The 17,051-nt window shown below is 37.1% G+C and overlaps 9 protein-coding genes across 9 annotated transcripts in view; 8 read left to right on the top strand and 1 right to left on the bottom strand.

The window, feature by feature from the left end:
* On the top strand, positions 288 to 1,710 carry LOC104734946 (periaxin-like). The gene has a single exon (XM_010454644.2). The coding sequence runs from the start codon at positions 379 to 381 to the stop codon at positions 1,396 to 1,398; it is 1,020 nt and encodes a 339-aa protein (XP_010452946.1). The 5' UTR covers positions 288 to 378; the 3' UTR covers positions 1,399 to 1,710.
* LOC104734945 (IgA FC receptor-like) lies at positions 2,422 to 3,262 on the top strand. The gene has a single exon (XM_010454642.2). The coding sequence runs from the start codon at positions 2,510 to 2,512 to the stop codon at positions 2,993 to 2,995; it is 486 nt and encodes a 161-aa protein (XP_010452944.1). The 5' UTR covers positions 2,422 to 2,509; the 3' UTR covers positions 2,996 to 3,262.
* Positions 3,690 to 4,892, top strand: LOC104734944 (40S ribosomal protein S15-4). Its single transcript, XM_010454641.2, has 4 exons — positions 3,690 to 3,829; positions 3,940 to 4,088; positions 4,204 to 4,261; positions 4,438 to 4,892. The coding sequence occupies exons 1-4, from the start codon at positions 3,827 to 3,829 to the stop codon at positions 4,684 to 4,686; spliced, it is 459 nt and encodes a 152-aa protein (XP_010452943.1). The 5' UTR covers positions 3,690 to 3,826; the 3' UTR covers positions 4,687 to 4,892.
* On the top strand, positions 5,510 to 6,587 carry LOC104734943 (40S ribosomal protein S15-3-like). The gene is made up of 4 exons (XM_010454640.2): positions 5,510 to 5,618; positions 5,713 to 5,855; positions 5,955 to 6,012; positions 6,181 to 6,587. The coding sequence occupies exons 1-4, from the start codon at positions 5,616 to 5,618 to the stop codon at positions 6,427 to 6,429; spliced, it is 453 nt and encodes a 150-aa protein (XP_010452942.1). The 5' UTR covers positions 5,510 to 5,615; the 3' UTR covers positions 6,430 to 6,587.
* LOC104734941 (40S ribosomal protein S15-2) lies at positions 6,690 to 8,163 on the top strand. The gene is made up of 4 exons (XM_010454639.1): positions 6,690 to 7,179; positions 7,282 to 7,430; positions 7,537 to 7,594; positions 7,750 to 8,163. The coding sequence occupies exons 1-4, from the start codon at positions 7,177 to 7,179 to the stop codon at positions 7,996 to 7,998; spliced, it is 459 nt and encodes a 152-aa protein (XP_010452941.1). The 5' UTR covers positions 6,690 to 7,176; the 3' UTR covers positions 7,999 to 8,163.
* On the top strand, positions 8,620 to 9,431 carry LOC104734940 (IgA FC receptor-like). Its single transcript, XM_010454638.2, has one exon. It carries the CDS (start codon positions 8,712 to 8,714, stop codon positions 9,135 to 9,137), a length of 426 nt encoding a protein of 141 aa, XP_010452940.1. The 5' UTR covers positions 8,620 to 8,711; the 3' UTR covers positions 9,138 to 9,431.
* LOC104734939 (mitochondrial uncoupling protein 6) lies at positions 9,636 to 11,298 on the top strand. The gene is made up of 2 exons (XM_010454637.2): positions 9,636 to 10,310; positions 10,539 to 11,298. The coding sequence occupies exons 1-2, from the start codon at positions 9,881 to 9,883 to the stop codon at positions 11,123 to 11,125; spliced, it is 1,017 nt and encodes a 338-aa protein (XP_010452939.1). The 5' UTR covers positions 9,636 to 9,880; the 3' UTR covers positions 11,126 to 11,298.
* On the top strand, positions 13,547 to 16,717 carry LOC104734938 (transcription factor bHLH143-like). Its single transcript, XM_010454636.2, has 4 exons — positions 13,547 to 13,695; positions 13,961 to 14,526; positions 14,626 to 14,805; positions 14,965 to 16,717. The coding sequence occupies exon 4, from the start codon at positions 15,008 to 15,010 to the stop codon at positions 15,989 to 15,991; it is 984 nt and encodes a 327-aa protein (XP_010452938.1). The 5' UTR covers positions 13,547 to 13,695; positions 13,961 to 14,526; positions 14,626 to 14,805; positions 14,965 to 15,007; the 3' UTR covers positions 15,992 to 16,717.
* Positions 16,791 to 17,051, bottom strand: part of LOC104734937 (pentatricopeptide repeat-containing protein At5g09450, mitochondrial) — a 3,549-nt gene continuing 3,288 nt past the window's right edge. The window contains exon 4 of the transcript XR_759397.2: positions 16,791 to 17,022. The gene's annotated coding sequence lies outside the window, so the exon portion shown is untranslated. The remainder of the gene's footprint in view (positions 17,023 to 17,051) is intronic.

Genomic DNA, 17,051 nt, shown 5'->3' with positions numbered 1-17,051 from the left:
TTTTTTTTTTTTTTTTTTTTTGATGATTTTGTGCCTCATATTATTTTGAAAATTGGGATCTTCTAGTTTTACAAAATTTAAAAAGCCATTTTACGTATATAGCTAAAACATGAACACGTAATCACTAAAACCTAAAATTCAACAAGAACTGAAAAACGACAAAATAGATATACAGATAGAGAGGTTAAACAAACTTTATTATATTCAAAAGCTATGTACATAATTTTCCCACCAAACTCCATCTTTCTTCTACCTCAAAACACCTATATATACACATTCGAATCAAAGACCATAATCATCTCATCACAAACACAAACCAACAACAAACACTAGAAAGCAAAAGAAGAAAAAGCTTTAAGTTCTCAAGCAAGCGCATACATGGCACCGATGAAGCAGAGTATCTCTGCTGCTCTTTTCTCATCACCACTTCTGATCATATGTCTTATCGCATTGCTAGCTGATCCGGTTTCAGTCGGTGCTCGCCGGTTACTGGAGGATCCTCAACCGGAGATACCAAAATTGCCTGAGCTACCTAAATTCGAAGTTCCCAAGTTTCCAGAGCTCCCTAAACCAGAGATGCCAAAGTTACCTGAATTTCCAAAGCCTGAGCTACCAAAGATGCCAGAGATTCCAAAGCCTGAACTACCCAAATTTCCAGAAATTCCGAAACCTGAGCTCCCAAAGGTACCGGAGATTCAGAAGCCTGAGTTGCCCAAGTTTCCAGAGATTCCAAAGCCTGAACTGCCCAAGCTTCCAGAGAGTTCAAAGCCTGAGGTGCCTAAGTTGATGGAAACTGAAAAGCCTGAAGCTCCTAAGGTGCCAGAGGTTCCAAAGCCAGAGTTGCCAAAGATGCCTGAAGTTCCAAAGCCTGAGTTACCTAAGATGCCGGAGATTCAGAAGCCTGAGGTCCCAAAGGTGCCAGAGATTCAGAAGCCTGAGCTACCAAAGATGCCCCAGATTCAAAAGCCAGAGTTGCCTAAGGTGCCGGAAGTTCCAAAGCCTGAGCTACCTAAAATGCCAGAGATTCAGAAGCCGGAGCTGCCTAAGGTGCCAGAAATTCAAAAACCGGAGTTGCCGAAGGTGCCAGAGGTTCCAAAGCCTGAGTTACCCAAGGTGCCAGAGATTCAGAAGCCGGAGCTTCCCAAGTTCCCAGAGATTCAGAAGCCGGAACTACCAAAGATGCCGGAGATTCAGAAGCCTGAGGCTCCTAAGGTGCCAGAAATCCCAAAGCCGGAGTTGCCGAAGTTACCAGAGATTCCAAAGCCTGAACTACCAAAGGTTCCAGAGATTGCGAAACCTGAACTTCCCAAAATGCCCGAGATTCCAAAACCTGAGCTACCCAAGATGCCTGAACTTCCCAAGTTGCCGGAATTCCCAAAAGTTCCCGGTACTGCTTAAGCTTAAGCGTTATTGAACCAGAAGAAGGCCCAACTACTATCAAGCCCATTCCACGATCTTAAATTATCGTATTACCCTTCTATTGTTTGTCATTTTGCAGAGATGTCTCCCACCTGTGTCTGTCCACATCGTTTCCTAGTGAACCGAACTTTTTATGATTTGGTCTCATAGTCATAGTTCTCTGCTCTCTATCTGTTTTGGATAAAGTTTATACTCTTATACTTGTATTCTGTTTGTATTTGTATGTATCATACAAATTTCGATGTATTTGATTTGATATACTTTTTTTAATGGATTATGTTACTTATTTAATACTTGTGTGTTTGTTCAAATGGTTACACATGAATACTACGAGTTCAAGATTGTCTATAAATATCAAATGTCCAAACATAAGAAAAAGAAGAAGACATGTACAACAATGTAGGGAGTACGAATTATTTCATCAATCATTACTAATTGTTAAATTGATAGTGATAGATTTGCGTTGTATAAATGAAATTTGTAACTACGGAACTTATGTGCTAAAGTTTCATTTTGAAGTTAACTTTGGTGCTATTAGTTTTGGAACTTATGTGGTGCTGTGAAATTTCAGAGACGGCAATCTAATACTATCTCTTATTAGCCAAAGATTCTACTTCCTTTTTTTTTCTCTATTGCTCTCTGTTTGATCGCTCTCTTACTCTGCTCCAATGCTCTGTAATATGTCTCTCCCTTTACCCTTTGTAAAAGTTTGGTTTTTTAGCTTAAGATTAACCAAATTTTTTTAAAAAATGTATGAAGTGTAGACCTTTCGTAACATGCTTTCTCACGAAGATTCTTTAATACGTAAAACCAAAACACATGAACACGTAAACACTACAAGTCTGCAACCTAAACTTCAACTATATTGAAAGTGACGATATAGATATACAGATAGAGAAGTTAAACGAACTATTCTTTATTCAAACTCTGTGTATGTTTTTTCTCACCAAACTCGATCTCTCATCTTCCTCAAGACACCTTTAAATAGCCATTTCAATCAAAGATCAAAATTCATCAGAAACAATACCACAAAGCAAAAGAAGAAAGAGAACCAAAAAAAAAAGAAAAACTTGTCAAGGACACAATACTTATGGCATTGAAGAAGAGTCTCTCAGCTTCTCTTCTTTCACCATTTCTGATCATATGTCTTATTGCATTGCTCTCTGTTCCGGCATCTGTCGGAGCTCGCCGGTTATTGGAAGATCCTAAACTACCGGTGATACCGAAATTGCCGGAACTACCTAAACCGGAGATGCCAAAGTTACCCGAATTCCCAAAGCCTGAGTTGCCTAAGATCCCGGAGATCCCAAAACCTGAGCTGCCTAAGCTACCAGAGTTTCCCAAGCCTGAGCTACCGGAGATTCAGAAACCCGAGCTACCGAAGATGCCTGAATTGCCCAAGTTTTCAGAGATTCAAAAACCAGAATTTCCGAAGATGCCGGAGATTCATATGCCTGAGTTGCCAAAGTTGCCTGAAGTTCCAAAGTTTGAAGCTCCGAAGTTGCCGGAATTGCCAAATCCTGAAGAAGCCAAAGTGCCGGCGTTTACAATGCCAAAGTTTCCTGGATCTCATTAAGCCCATTAATTAAATTATATCAGAAGAAAAAGAAGGCCCAACTACTTTGGGGCTCAGTCCAGTTTCTAAAATTGTCTATCAATTGTTTGTCTATCTACACTTTTACAGAGATTAGCTTATCTTAGCTCATCCTTACCCTTGTTGAGTTATTGTTTGTTATACACTCTCACTTGTATTCGATTATGCAGTTGTAAACTTGTAATGCTTGATTACCAGCTTGTTGTATATCTTATAATTTAAATATACTTTTATTGTGGATTGTGTTAATAATCTCCTCTCATTACCTATCTAAGTACCAAAGTATTTTTTTGGAAAGCAGAAGACCGGTGTCTCACTCAACTCATCGATCTTATAGAACAACCGATAAATACATATACTAGAAAAATAATACCAAACAATTTGAATTAATGTAAGCTTTTTAAAACGTTGTAATTATCGACTATCGCGGTAGCATCATAATTCGATTTCACAAACATTTTTGAGGGTAGACTGGACCCTTGTAGACTAGTTAACATATATATTTTTTTTTTCATAATCTAATTTGAAATCAAATTATAATGTATAATTCGATTTAAAAAAAAACCAGTAAATGAAATTAACAAATGAAATAAATTAACAAATGAAACTAACAAATGAATTAGTCAACTAAAATTCAATGAACAATGGAACTTTAATTTCTAGGGTTTTTTAGCCGAGAGAGAGATCGTCGTATATATTTGGATCCGCCGATATAGGCAACCCTTCTCTTTTCGCTCTTCATTTTGGAAAACGCAAGCAGACCACACCACAGAATCAGGGTTTATTCACCTTATCTTTCGCCGAGATTCAACAATGGTAAGTTCCCCTATCTATAACATCTCTCTGAATCTACTACTTCTCCTACTATCACATCCCCCTCAAAACCAACCGTGGTTTGTAATTTCTCTCTCCTTGGAACTGTGTAGGCTGATGTCGAACCAGAGGTTGCAGCGGCGGGAGTGCCGAAGAAGAGAACGTTCAAGAAGTTCGCCTTCAGAGGAGTTGACCTCGATGCTCTTCTCGACATGTCCACTGATGATCTTGTTAAGCTCTTCCCTGCCCGTATTCGCAGAAGGTTAGGTCTTTTCTTTTGAACCAGAAGATGAAGTCTTTTTGGATATTTGTAGAATCGTCTCTTGTGTTCTGAGTCTTATGACTAATTGATTCCGTTGTACGATTCTCTTGTTTAGGTTCTCTAGAGGGTTGACGAGAAAGCCTATGGCTTTGATTAAGAAACTCCGCAAGGCGGTAAATTTCCCTCATTTCTCTCATTTCCTGATTAGATCTGTGTTGAATCAATACTGTTCTAAGTTTATAGATTCTGATTCTGCGTTGTGAGGTACCCAGTTGTGGTGTTTGTTCTATGTGACCAAATTGGTTCCACCGCTAAAGATTACTGCTTTTTTTTTGTTTTGCTTGATCAGAAAAGAGAGGCACCAGCTGGTGAGAAGCCAGAACCAGTGAGAACCCACTTGAGGAACATGATCATTGTGCCTGAAATGATTGGAAGCATCATCGGTGTGTACAATGGAAAGACATTCAACCAAGTTGAGATCAAGCCTGAGATGATTGGACATTACCTTGCTGAGTTCTCCATCTCATACAAGCCTGTCAAGCACGGTAGGCCTGGTGTTGGTGCTACCCACTCCTCCAGGTTCATCCCTCTCAAGTGAAGACCTTTCAGTGTCTGTTGTTGTGATATTGTTTCCTTAGCTCTCGTTATGCAATTATAGGGTCCTTTATATGTCTGTTTTCTGGACCATTTTGTCTGTACTTCTCTGTTTGGCTACTCCGCTACAATTCTCTCTTCTTTAGATTGTGCTCAAACTCTTGTTTTCAGTTAAAGAAGAAGACTCGGAAACTTTTTTTGGAAATTCTACTATCGGCAATGACTAGTTCAGATATAGATTTACTACATCATATGCTTTGAGGTGGAGTAATTTTACTATTGATTGGCAAAGGTCGGATTATTCAGAGAATATATCTGATCTGTTTCGACCGTCTTGTCTACACGGAGCAAGACGGTCGATGTGAGGAGCATAGAGCTTTCTGATCCTCTGGAAACCCGTTGTCTCTGATGGAGATTAGAGCCTGGAGCAAGATGGTATCACAGCAACCACTAGGTTAGCCATACAGAGGGACAGTAGTATTCATCTACTGTGTTATAATATTGATGCAAACACGTTTATAGCACAATTGGACTCACTTTGAGGATTTCAGAAATAGATAATGATTGTCTGTTACATATTGATATGAAAACCAAGTCAAATTGCAGAATTCTAGGTGTGTTGTATCTGGATTCGAATGCTTTCTCTTTCTATACTAATGAAGTATTTGGTAGATTCATTCAACCAACGGCAAATCCGAGCTTCACTCACCAAATCCGAGATAACAGCTTTTTCAGATCTTATTTTCCAAAGATATGGACTCGGATGAAAAAATTAAAAGAGTACATGGACCAAACAACAAATAAATGTTTCTAGGGTTAGCCCAGGTATATATTTGATGCTTAAGTTAAGTTGTTTGTCGTTTGCGCAGACATTGTTTGAGCTGATCAGGTTCCGTGAAGTTTTTAAGGTTTTCCAACAAATCCATACAAACAATGGTTAGTTCTTCGATCTCTGTCTCTCTATCATATACTCGTTATTAGATTTTCCGACATCTTGTTTGTAATTTTCTCGTAATGGTAATGTATTTAGGCGGATCCAGAGGTTGCTGCGGCTGGAATCGTGAAAAAGAGAACGTTCAAAAAGTTCTCATTCAGAGGAGTCGATCTTGATGCTCTTCTCGACATGTCTACCGATGATCTTGTCAAGCTCTTCCCTTCCCGTATTCGTAGAAGGTTATAAAGAGTCTTTATTAAGCTATGTCTCGATTTCGTAGATCATCTCTTGGTTTCTCTGACTGATCAGTTTTGTTTTTGTAAATTCTCTTCATATAGGTTCTCAAGAGGATTGACGAGGAAGCCTATGGCTTTGATCAAGAAATTGCGCAAAGCGGTATTAAACTCTCCTATCAATAGTTCCTAGATCTATATCTTGATCAATAAGAGTCCAAACCTTTGATTCAACCATGCCCTAGAAAGTATCTTCTCTTATACATGCCCTCTCTATACATTTTTTTCGGCAACCACTAAAGATTTGTGACTATTTCTCTGTTTTGAGTAGAAAATTGAAGCACCAGCAGGTGAGAAGCCAGCAGCAGTGAGAACCCACCTAAGGAACATGGTCATTGTCCCTGAAATGATTGGAAGCATCATCGGTGTTTACAACGGAAAGACCTTTAACCAAGTCGAAATCAAACCGGAGATGATTGGACATTACTTGGCTGAGTTCTCAATCTCATATAAGCCGGTTAAGCACGGTAGGCCTGGTGTTGGTGCTACCAATTCCTCCAGGTTTATCCCTCTCAAGTGAAAAGATCAAAGCTCTTATTACAGAGTCGTCGGTGTTATGCTCCTGTCTTTCGTTTCTTTTTCTTTAGAACTTTTGTCTCTGCTTTTCTGTTTTCTCCTTTAGATTTTGTTTAAACTCTAGTTCATGCGTTTAAATAATACAGAGCATTCTTTTTTATATATCTCATACATTTTGCTCTGTTTATGGCTTAGTTATTTTTTTTCTGTATTGCAGATGGTTGTAACCTTATTTCCCAAGGTATGTAGATTCTAAGTATATGACTAAGCAGTAATGAATAATGAAAAATAAAAAGTAACATAATGACCCTACTTACAAATAGAAGAAAATTCGACAAAAATTAGGAATATGTATAACTATTCCTATATAGATATGATTTCTTGAGGTTTTAAGATAATACATGGCAAAGTTTGATCTCTATCACCAGTTTTATCCTAAATTCTTCTTTTTACATTTAAGTTTTTATTAATTTTTGGATATATGCTTTAAAGGTTGTCACATATTGCACTTTGTTACAGGAAAAAAATATAGAAGTTTGTGTATTATATATGGAAAGCAAAATATACATTCATATTATATATTAGAAACTCAATAATTTAGTATTTGGGAAATTTTTATTGAAGTTTCCTTAAACAGAAACAGTGTAGGATCTATAAGTATAAATAGGGTGTCAATTTATTAGGTCTCTTGTCGTATCTCCATAGCAAAACCTAGCAGCAGTCACGTTTAGAGCTTCTCGAACCAAGAACAATGGTTAGTTTCTCAAATCTCCATCTCTCTAAAACCTTAATAATTCGATTGTTAGTTTTTTTACATCATCGTGGTGGTCTTAAAGTTTTTTGTCGGAATCCGTAGGCTGAAGTCGAATCAGATGCTCCCGCAGCTGCTCTTGCGAAAAAGAGAACGTTCAAAAAGTTTTCCTTCAAAGGAGTCGATCTCGATGCTCTTCTTGACATGCCCATTGATGAGCTTGTCGAGCTCTTCCCTTCCCGTATCCGAAGAAGGTTTTGATCCCACCAAAAACACTTGTCTCAATTTTGGTATATTATATGTATTTGGTTCTATATGATTTGGTTTTGCTTATTATGCCTTATGTTGATCAATTTGTAGGATGAAAAGAGGATTGGCAGCGAAGCCTATGGCTCTCATCAAGAAATTGCGCAAAGCGGTAAAACTCCAACTTTGCAAACTATATGTGTGTTGTTATTGTGTCACATTTGTTATTAATCTGTAATCTCCCGACATTATTATAATTTAGTTATAGGGTCTGCCTTTTGGTTGGGTTCGATTATTATAACAACACTCTGTTTTACTTTAAACTAGAAACTAGAGGCACCAGCCGGTGAGAAGCCAGAAGTAGTGAAAACACATCTAAGGAACATGGTGATTATGCCTGAGATGATTGGAAGCATCATCGGTGTTTACAACGGAAAAACTTTTAACCAAATCGAGATCAAGCCGGAGATGATTGGACATTACCTTGCGGAATTCTCAATCACTTACAAACCGGTTTCGCACGGAAGGCCCGGTCACGGTGCTACACACTCCTCTAGGTTTATCCCTCTCAAGTGAAGCCATTACAAGACTTCATGTTGTTTCTACCATTTCTTTTGTTTTGCTTATCTAAATCTTTCCTATGATGTTGTTTCTTTTCGTCTTTGAACTTTTCTTTTATTATCGTTATTACTTTTCTTGGTGACTTTCTTTATGAGACTTGAGTTACAATTTTGAACTTGATTTTGATCCTTATATATTTTACATAATGAGTAGTATTATATCCCAAGTTATAAGTAAAACTTTTACTTCAAAGGCTACATGATAAATCATACGTAAATGTACCAGTAATTGAATATAATGACAATGATCAAGAGTGGATCAGTTAGGTAATCTGCTTTCAAAACTAAATGGACTATTTTTTGCTGCTTTAAAAAATAATTTGAAACACTAGCTAAGAAGGGGTTATGTATATAGGTGCTAATTGTAAGTTTTCTTTGAAACACGTATAAATTAAGTTCGAAAAACTAATTATACATAGAAGACTAACATCTCATTCATAAATATAGGTGAGTTTGTTGAAGACTAACATCTCATTCATAATCGTGCATTGAGATCTTCTCACCAAATTTTCTGACTCTTATGATATCTACATTAATTGTAAGAGCTCTCACATCTCAATATTATTTAAGAAACCATTCTCTCTATACAATTCCACAACACAAACTATCTTCACTCACAAAATTACTTAACTCTTCTTTCTAAGGTTGTCTTCATTCAAGAATATCACTATGATTAATGTTCGCCTTCCTATTCTCGTATCTTCGGTCTTCTTCCTTGTCTTTATTTCGTCGGCCCTCTTGTTTGCTATGCCTAGTTTTGCTGCTAGAGTAAGTCACTCTCTGGTGCACAAAGATGTCACAATGATTCCAGAATATAAAGAGCCTGACGAGCCGGAGATTCCAGAAGAGCATGAGTTGCCGTTGCCAGAAGAGCCAGAGATTCCAGAAGAACCAGAGATTCCGGAAGAGCCAGAGGTTCCTGAGAAGCCTGAAGAGCCTGAGGAACCAGAGGAGCCAGAAGGGCCAAAATTTGAATTTCCGTCATGGATTCCGAGCTTTCCTTTTCCTGGAAATAGTGGTGGTTATCCAAATACTGAAAAGACAAAACCTACGTCAACTGTTGAAGAGGTTAGCGGTTCGAACAAGAAGCCATAGATCAATGGATGAAGAATGTAAGAAGGGTTGCTGAATAATACTCTTCCTCTTGATTAATAGTTATGTATGTATAAGTACTATGCAATAACATGAGTTTCGTTTGTGTTTAATAAGTAATCAACGATGAGAGAGTAGTTTATGTATTAGAGTTTCATGTCATGTTTGGAGTCTCTAACGTACGCTTCTTGATATAGTCTTATACTGATTCTCTCTTGTAACATGTATGTCTCTTTGTGGTACTTACATTGAACAAGTAAAGTTATATAAGATATAATTAAATTATTAAGGTTGTAATGTAATGTGTCAATTAACTCGTCACATCGTTTTTCTACACCTCACACCTATATAAATTGTATAGGAGACGTTCGTCCTAAACATCAAAAAGATCGATCATAATGAGTCTTTTAGATACGTATTGCTTTATTCCTCGATAGCCAGCGTCAAATATTCTTGTCTACGATGACATTATGACAAGGCGTGCATCAAGACAAAACAAAAGAAACCTTGTGCAAAAGCTGGAAACCCGTAATTCAGGACTAATACACAAACTCAACTCGTTGCATTATTTTCTTCCCATGTCTTTTGTCTTCTTCCATTTCCAACTTGTCCAACTTCTATTTCTCCTCTCCAAATATTTTCTTACAAAAATCTAGATTCTCTCCAACCTCTCTTCTTTGATTTCATTTCTCATTAATCATAACAATCTCCTTATTATCAAATACTGATCCTCCGGTAACACATCAATGGGGTTCAAACCATTTCTTGAAGGTGGCATCGCTGCAATCATCGCCGGAGCTCTGACTCACCCATTAGACCTCATCAAAGTCCGTATGCAGCTCCAAGGCGAACACTCTTTCCCCCACGACCAAAACCCTAACCCTATTCTTAATCTTGATCATAACCTTCCCGTTAAACCTTACCAACCCGTTTTCGCTCTTGACTCTCTCATCGGCAGCATCTCCTTATTACCTAATTCATCCATTCACGCGCGGTCTTCTTTCACGCGTTCCGTCACGACCCCTTTCGCCGTTGGAGCCCACATTGTCAAAAACGAAGGACCCTCCGCTCTCTTCTCCGGCGTCTCAGCCACCGTCCTCCGTCAGATGCTTTACTCCGCCACGCGTATGGGTATATACGACTTTCTTAAACGAAGGTGGACTGATCGACTCACCGGTAATGATAATATAGTCTTAAAACAAATTTGGTTTTTATTCGGTTTGGTTCGGTTCGATTACACTAAAATCGGTTACAGTTCTCTGTTTTTGGGTTAAAATAATAAAAACCATGGAATTATAACCAAATTTTGGTTCGGTTTCGATCCTAATTAAACAGTCCGGTTTGCTTTGGTTCGAATTTTTCCATATACTTACGTACGAATTAACTAGACCGATCCCCTCACAGGTAATTTCCCATTGGTCACCAAGATCACAGCTGGACTCATCGCCGGAGCCATTGGATCCGCCGTCGGGAATCCTGCTGACGTGGCGATGGTGAGAATGCAAGCTGACGGAGGTTTGCCGTTAAACCGCCGCAGAAACTACAAGAGCGTTGTGGACGCGCTCGAGCGGATCGTAAGGCAGGAAGGCGTCTCAAGCTTATGGCGTGGCTCGTGGTTGACCGTGAACCGTGCGATGATCGTGACGGCTTCTCAGCTCGCCACGTATGATCACGTCAAAGAGATCTTGATCGCCGGAGGCCGTGGGACGCCGGGAGGGATCGGAACGCACGTGGCGGCAAGTTTTGCTGCGGGGATTGTAGCGGCGGTGGCTTCGAATCCGATAGACGTTGTGAAAACGAGGATGATGAATGCGGATAAGGAGAATTACGGTGGACCGTTGGATTGTGCGTTGAAGACGGTGGCGGAAGAAGGACCGATGGCTTTGTACAAAGGGTTTGTTCCGACGGTGACGAGGCAAGGACCGTTCACGATGATCTTGTTCATTACCTTGGAACAAATTCGCGGTGTGTTAAAGGACGTTAAATTTTGATTAATAAATGTTTTTTTTAAACGAGACGATTAGTTAATTTTGACCATATTCAATTATGTTGTCTATACGTTTCAAATCATTTCATATATTTAGAGTTCTTTTGTAAAAATAAATAAGTTTTATTTATGATTGTGCTAATAGGCCTTCAGTATTGTGTGTATATAAAGAAATAATCAGCGAGTTTGTTAGCATGTAACTGATGGTGATTGAAGCAAAGGAACTTTGTCCGTCGGTCCAAGTCTCTTGGCTTTGGGGGATATGCTTTTGCTGGGGACCTTCATTTGGTATATTCCTTCTTTTATTTTTTGGGTACTATGTTCTATTTGTGTGGTTGACGTTAATTATCAAATATCGCCTCTGATAACTGATGTTAGTCATGTGAAAAGTTTCAAAAAATATGGTCAACAGTTTAACTAAACAGTTCTAAAATTTTGTTGGTTAGATCATTTATCTCCATTTGCACCCAAAAAAAAATAAAAATCATTTATCTCCATATGAAGGAAAAGCAAATACTACTATCTATGTGGAAAAAAAANAAAAAAAAAAAAAAAAAAAAAAACATCTAATAAATTGCTTGCATATATGTTGGCATAAATGCCTAAATGGTTTGGTGTTTGTTTTTCTTATGCTTATGATGTCTTGAGAAAAATAAAGAAAAAAAGAGAGATGTTTATGCAAAGTGAGAACATGGGGCAAAAGAAGTCCAAGGGAATGAATATGCCCAATCTCGTATGGTCACTCATCTAAGTATCTAACCAAAGCCCAGTTTCAATATTCTGAACTGAAATTTCTATGGAGTCATCTAACTCTTGTATTTTTTTCTTTTTTTTTCTTTTTAATAGCTATAAACTTTGATTAATGAGAAGACTAGTGATCATGGAGGATGTTTACAAATTACAAGCAAGGCAGGAATATAAAATAGTGATTGTTTCGGAATAGAACATATAATAATTGTTTCCTATAATTATAAAGATTTCTGAAGTACTGTAAATCATAATGTAGTACATAGTAAGCATTTGGGTCCACTGGTCTCACACGGTAACTACTATTTTCATTTTATTTCACATCAAACAAAAGAAAAAAGATTCAAAACCTTTAGGAAAAGAAAAAATATTCCAAAAAGCAAAAAAAAAAAAAAAAAAAAAAAAAAAAAAAAAAAAAAAAAAAAGTCGTCAAGGCAATTAAGCACTTACTAATTCCCCGTGCATTTCTTTAATCATTCACTTGCATCTCTTTTTCTTTTAACCTTTTTTTTTTGCTCTTTTTTCTTTCACCAAATTTGACTCTTTATTCTTTTTCTTCTTTACTCCTATGATCATGGAATTTGGTGAATGGTCCAACATTTTTCACACCAATCACTTATTAAAATATCACGTTACAATTGTCTTTTAAAATATTATGTTACAATAATCGTTTTAGTTTAGCTACGTAAAGAATGGTGTTTCATTAGCTAGCTATACATAGCTTCTAAACTAGTCAAAGAAAAGTTAACAACAATGTTTACGATGTATGTATGTAGTTCAATTTGTCTCGTGTCATCGAAGATGTTCCAAATCATCCCTAAACCCACGCACCTATAAAAAAGAAAAGTTAATAATTAAAGGAAACTACCAAACAAAGGTTAAATACTCACTTCCACTATTTGGCTCATGATTAAAAAGAAGAAACGTTTGCCCAAAAAAACAAAAAGAAAAAAAATGGTAAAAAGAAGACGAACATACGGGTTTTACTTTAACAAACAACTTTGAAATTATCACGTTTGTACTATTACTTAAATTTAGTATAACTTATTATGGCTTGAAATGATCAATTATGGATCGTGAGGGTTTGCCATTATATACCAGCATAATTACATATAGACACGTTCCCTCGTCCGGATGAGTCGTCCCATTGCCTCCCTCAAACTTGAAATCGGATTTAGACATATATATATATATATATATATATATATATATAGTGGTTGAACTTGACAAACACCATTACTCCTATCAATTAAAACTATCATATTATCTTAATATGAAAGTTCAAAATGAAAATTTAAAATTCAACCAAATTAAATGTAAAATCTATTGTAAAATTTAATGTAACACAAGAAGATATACTGTAGTATTATTTTATTGATACATGAACTCAAACTCATGCTAAAAGTGTAATCCGGTTTAGCTTTTAACTGAAGAAAACGAAATTGTTATCTAAATAGTTGGATCAAAAACTAAAATCTAAGGCTTATTGATTGGGTCATTGACAAAAACCAAAAAAATCTAATCATACATGCATCGTTGATGTGAACTGTTTTTTTTTTTTTTTCTTTTCCCTTGTAATCCCATTGGGCCATCATTATTGACGGTAAAAATAAAGTGTTTGGGAAGGGTAAAATTGTCACAAAGAAATAAGAACATGTATAAAGCAGAAATATCAAAAGCTTCAGTCTTCACGCCCACTTTTTATTCCTTATATTCGTAAAGATTTGAGCTTTCTCTTCTCTCCTCTTATCCGTTAGAGTTTTGCTTGATTCGTCTTCTAAAGTCTCTACACTCACTCTCTCTGGATCTATTTGCTTCCTCCTATCGGTAAGCTAATATGGGAATCAATTTAATCATCCTTTTGTTTGTCTCTCTGTTTCTTTCTTTCTTTCTTTCTTTTTTGTTACTTGGGAAAATTTTGGTGTAAAAATTAGGAATCTAGAAGAAAATTTTGATTCAACTGACGCATATAATGAAAAGTGATGTTCCCAGAATATGTAATTGTTCAATGCTGCAATAGTTTTAATTGTTATGATAATATCTGGTTTCTTTTTGATGAGATGGTTCCCACTCTTTTTTTTTTTTGTCTCAGATTTTGCTCTCAGCTGGATTACAACAAAGCAGTGAAACTGTTACAAATCTAAAAAGTGCATAAGAGGAGAAAAAAAAAACAGAATGAGTTGGTTCACTGTGTACCGTAAAGTTGTGCCCTTGAATCTCTATTGCCGTGTTATTCTGTAAATTTCTTTTCTATCTTATCAAAAAAAAAAAAAAAAACCATCTTCAAATCCTCTTCTATAAATCTTATCTAATCTCTTTAATAATGGGATCCCAACGTTTCTACGTTTTTCATTGTGATCAGTATAGGATCAGCTAAACCATTCTCTTAAACCCTTTAAAGCTAAATACTCTTTCCTTCTCAAAGATCTATACTTTTCTCTTTTTACTTCAAGAAATCTGTCTTTTTGGTAAGCTTGCTCTGTTCTGTGGAGCAAACTGTACTAGTTTTAAATTCAAGAGTTTGGAAAAGTGATGGTAAGTCAATCAGCTGGTCAGACAAGATTTCGAACATTGAAGTACGAGAACAACGGTGATTCCAACAAACCAACAATTGTAGTGAGGGTTATTGCTTGCTTTCAACCGATGGATAATTGTCAGGTTTGTTCCTGAATTAAAAATGTTATTTATGCTCTTCTGTCACTCTTCACCATTCATAGTCTTGTTTCTAACACTATTGTGTCTGTGTTCCACTTTCAGGCTGAATACTTTAGACATATACTCAAACCAGTGACGTAGTTGGTTTCTGAGTTTGTGTTTGTATTTTTGGAGCTGGCCTTTATTTTTCGTTTTGTCTCTACTTTCTTATACAATTGTTTCAAGAAAGAATCAAGAAGCAGTGCGTTCATTACACATTTGAGCAAGAGCTTCCACAATAAGGTATGCTAACTGAATCTTTCCCTTTTCTATACTTTTACTTATAATGTTGATTCTGTTTGTGGCTATAGCTATTCTTGAGTTGGGTTTTAAATAGTATCTATCTCGTTTATAGTCATAACCATGTAAACTAATTTTTTCCCTTTACTTTTTTTCGTGCAGTATTGTATTCCTGTAAAGTTTCCTTGGCTTAAACTGCAAGAGCATGCCTCTTAATACTAGGCAGCAGAAATGGTTGCCATTAGGCTTAAATCCTCAAGCTTGCGTCCAGGACACAGCTACTGAGTCTTCCCGTCCTGGAATCCCTTTTCCGGAACTCGGTAAAGTATATGCAGCTGAGCGTCAGTTGTGCTATTTGCAGCCACCGTTCCAGGCCTTGCTGCCAAGTTATGGTCAGCAGTCTGGTGGAAAACAAGTTTCATGTTTGAACGGGCGATCTAGCTACGCTGCTGCTCCAGAGGGGGCAACACTCAAGTCTTCTCGGAAAAGATTTCTAGTATTCGATCAGTCAGGGAATCAGACTTGTTTGTTACAATGTGGATTTCCTCTGCGGTTTCCTTCTTCTATGGATGCAGAGCGAGGGAACATTCTCCAGAAAGGGTTCAGCAAAGATCATGCCAGTCCAGAAAATATATTGCTCCATGAAGATCATGTTAACGGCGAAGAAGAGTCAGAGATGCACGAAGACACTGAGGAAATCAACGCGCTGCTGTATTCGGATGAAGACGACAATGATGATTGGGAGAGTGATGATGAGGTGATGAGCACTGGTCACTCTCCATTCCCAGTTGAACAACAAGCGTGCTATAAAACAAGAGAAGAACTGGATGAAACTGAAAGCAGTGTTGATGGTCCACTTTGTAAAAGGCAGAAACTACTGGACCATTCATCCAGAGACTCATCACCATCCCTTGTGGTCACCACCAAGAGTTTCACTAAAGCCAAAGGCTTATCAGATAAAATGCTTCCTGAATCCAACACGTCAAGCAAACAAGAAACGGGTTCTGGTCTAAGTGACGAGCAGTCAAGAAAAGACAAGATTCACACTGCTCTGAGAATCCTCGAGAGCGTAGTTCCAGGGGCAAAGGGAAAAGAAGCTCTTTTACTACTGGACGAAGCCATTGATTACCTCAAGTTGCTGAAGCGAAACTTAAACAACTCATCAAAGGGTTTAAACAACCATTGGTGAATAACCTTAAGACCCCTTTTGGTCTTATTGATAAGCATGTTTGGTTGGTTAAAGAGAAGACAAGGGACAAAAGATAATCAATGAGGTAAAGGACTGATGTAGAGATTCTCTCAATTTCATTAACGTGGGTTTGAAACAATTAGAACACGCCTGGTGACCCTAGTGGGACCGTATCCACTGTTCATCTAGCTGGATCAATAGTGGTTTACTTTTGGATATGGCATGCTCTCTCTAAAAAAACAAAGAACAAAAAAAGGTCACTTTCTTCTGTGCTTGGAGTGGAAGAAAAGTGAAAGAAGGCAAAAAAGCAAAGTCTTGGTGGTGCTCATTGATCGTTAATAATTATCTTTTGTTTTTCCTCCTGGGTAATAATATCTCTGTGATGGTGGTGGTGGTGGGTGTGGATGAAGAAAATTCAAAAAGGCAAAACTGAAAGTTTTTTTTTGGGGTGGTTGTGACTTGTGAAAATTGAAATCTTCTCACTTTCATTAGGTAAAAATTCATGTCCCCACTCTCTTTTATCTCATTATTACTCTTCTGTTGCTATCAGTCCCATATCATGTCATTTTTTTTGTTCTTTTCAAAATCTCTGGCTCTTTAGCTCTTCAAGGGACTTGTACTACTATAATGTGTTTGTGTTATTTGCTTCTGTTGTTTCTCTCGTGGGTCTAAACATGTTTGTATATCATGTTCATGTATATAATAAACTTATAAGAGTGTTAATAATGGAACAAGGCTTCTTACATGCTAGTAATTTGTTTTAGCTTTCAAAATATCATATTGTTTCTACACTAAAAACAAATAAAAGAGGCACACACACTTACGAATATGCTACACTTGTTATTAAACAACATACAAAAAGACTTGCCTCTATTTTAACAAAAATTCGTAAGCAAAATCTTCTGGTGAAGAAATCGACGAGTTTCATGACCTCCAACGTAAAGAACAAAAGACAAGAAAAAATCACAGTGTAGAGAAGGATCCTCTATTTTATTCATCCACCCTAAATGATGACTGATGATGAGCTTGATCTGATTCTTGCCAAGAGCTTAAAAATTTC

Source organism: Camelina sativa, chromosome 13 (assembly GCF_000633955.1).
Source record: "Camelina sativa cultivar DH55 chromosome 13, Cs, whole genome shotgun sequence".
Classification (NCBI taxonomy): Eukaryota; Viridiplantae; Streptophyta; class Magnoliopsida; order Brassicales; family Brassicaceae; genus Camelina; species Camelina sativa.
This window is presented reverse-complemented; position numbering and strand designations above follow the sequence as displayed.

Bases quoted from the DNA above. Each gene is read 5' to 3' on its own strand.
- LOC104734946 (XM_010454644.2), top strand. From the start codon at position 379: ATGGCACCGATGAAGCAGAGTATCTCTGCTGCTCTTTTCTCATCACCA.
- LOC104734940 (XM_010454638.2), top strand. From the start codon at position 8,712: ATGATTAATGTTCGCCTTCCTATTCTCGTATCTTCGGTCTTCTTCCTT.
- LOC104734945 (XM_010454642.2), top strand. From the start codon at position 2,510: ATGGCATTGAAGAAGAGTCTCTCAGCTTCTCTTCTTTCACCATTTCTG.
- LOC104734941 (XM_010454639.1), top strand. The intron at 7,431-7,536 runs GTTTTGATCCCA...ATCAATTTGTAG, and splicing joins CCTTCCCGTATCCGAAGAAG to GATGAAAAGAGGATTGGCAG. The intron at 7,595-7,749 runs GTAAAACTCCAA...ACTTTAAACTAG, and splicing joins TCAAGAAATTGCGCAAAGCG to AAACTAGAGGCACCAGCCGG.
- LOC104734944 (XM_010454641.2), top strand. The intron at 4,089-4,203 runs GTTAGGTCTTTT...TCTCTTGTTTAG, and splicing joins CCTGCCCGTATTCGCAGAAG to GTTCTCTAGAGGGTTGACGA. The intron at 4,262-4,437 runs GTAAATTTCCCT...TTGCTTGATCAG, and splicing joins TTAAGAAACTCCGCAAGGCG to AAAAGAGAGGCACCAGCTGG.
- LOC104734938 (XM_010454636.2), top strand. From the start codon at position 15,008: ATGCCTCTTAATACTAGGCAGCAGAAATGGTTGCCATTAGGCTTAAAT.
- LOC104734939 (XM_010454637.2), top strand. From the start codon at position 9,881: ATGGGGTTCAAACCATTTCTTGAAGGTGGCATCGCTGCAATCATCGCC. The intron at 10,311-10,538 runs GTAATGATAATA...ATCCCCTCACAG, and splicing joins GTGGACTGATCGACTCACCG to GTAATTTCCCATTGGTCACC.
- LOC104734943 (XM_010454640.2), top strand. The intron at 5,856-5,954 runs GTTATAAAGAGT...CTCTTCATATAG, and splicing joins CCTTCCCGTATTCGTAGAAG to GTTCTCAAGAGGATTGACGA. The intron at 6,013-6,180 runs GTATTAAACTCT...TGTTTTGAGTAG, and splicing joins TCAAGAAATTGCGCAAAGCG to AAAATTGAAGCACCAGCAGG.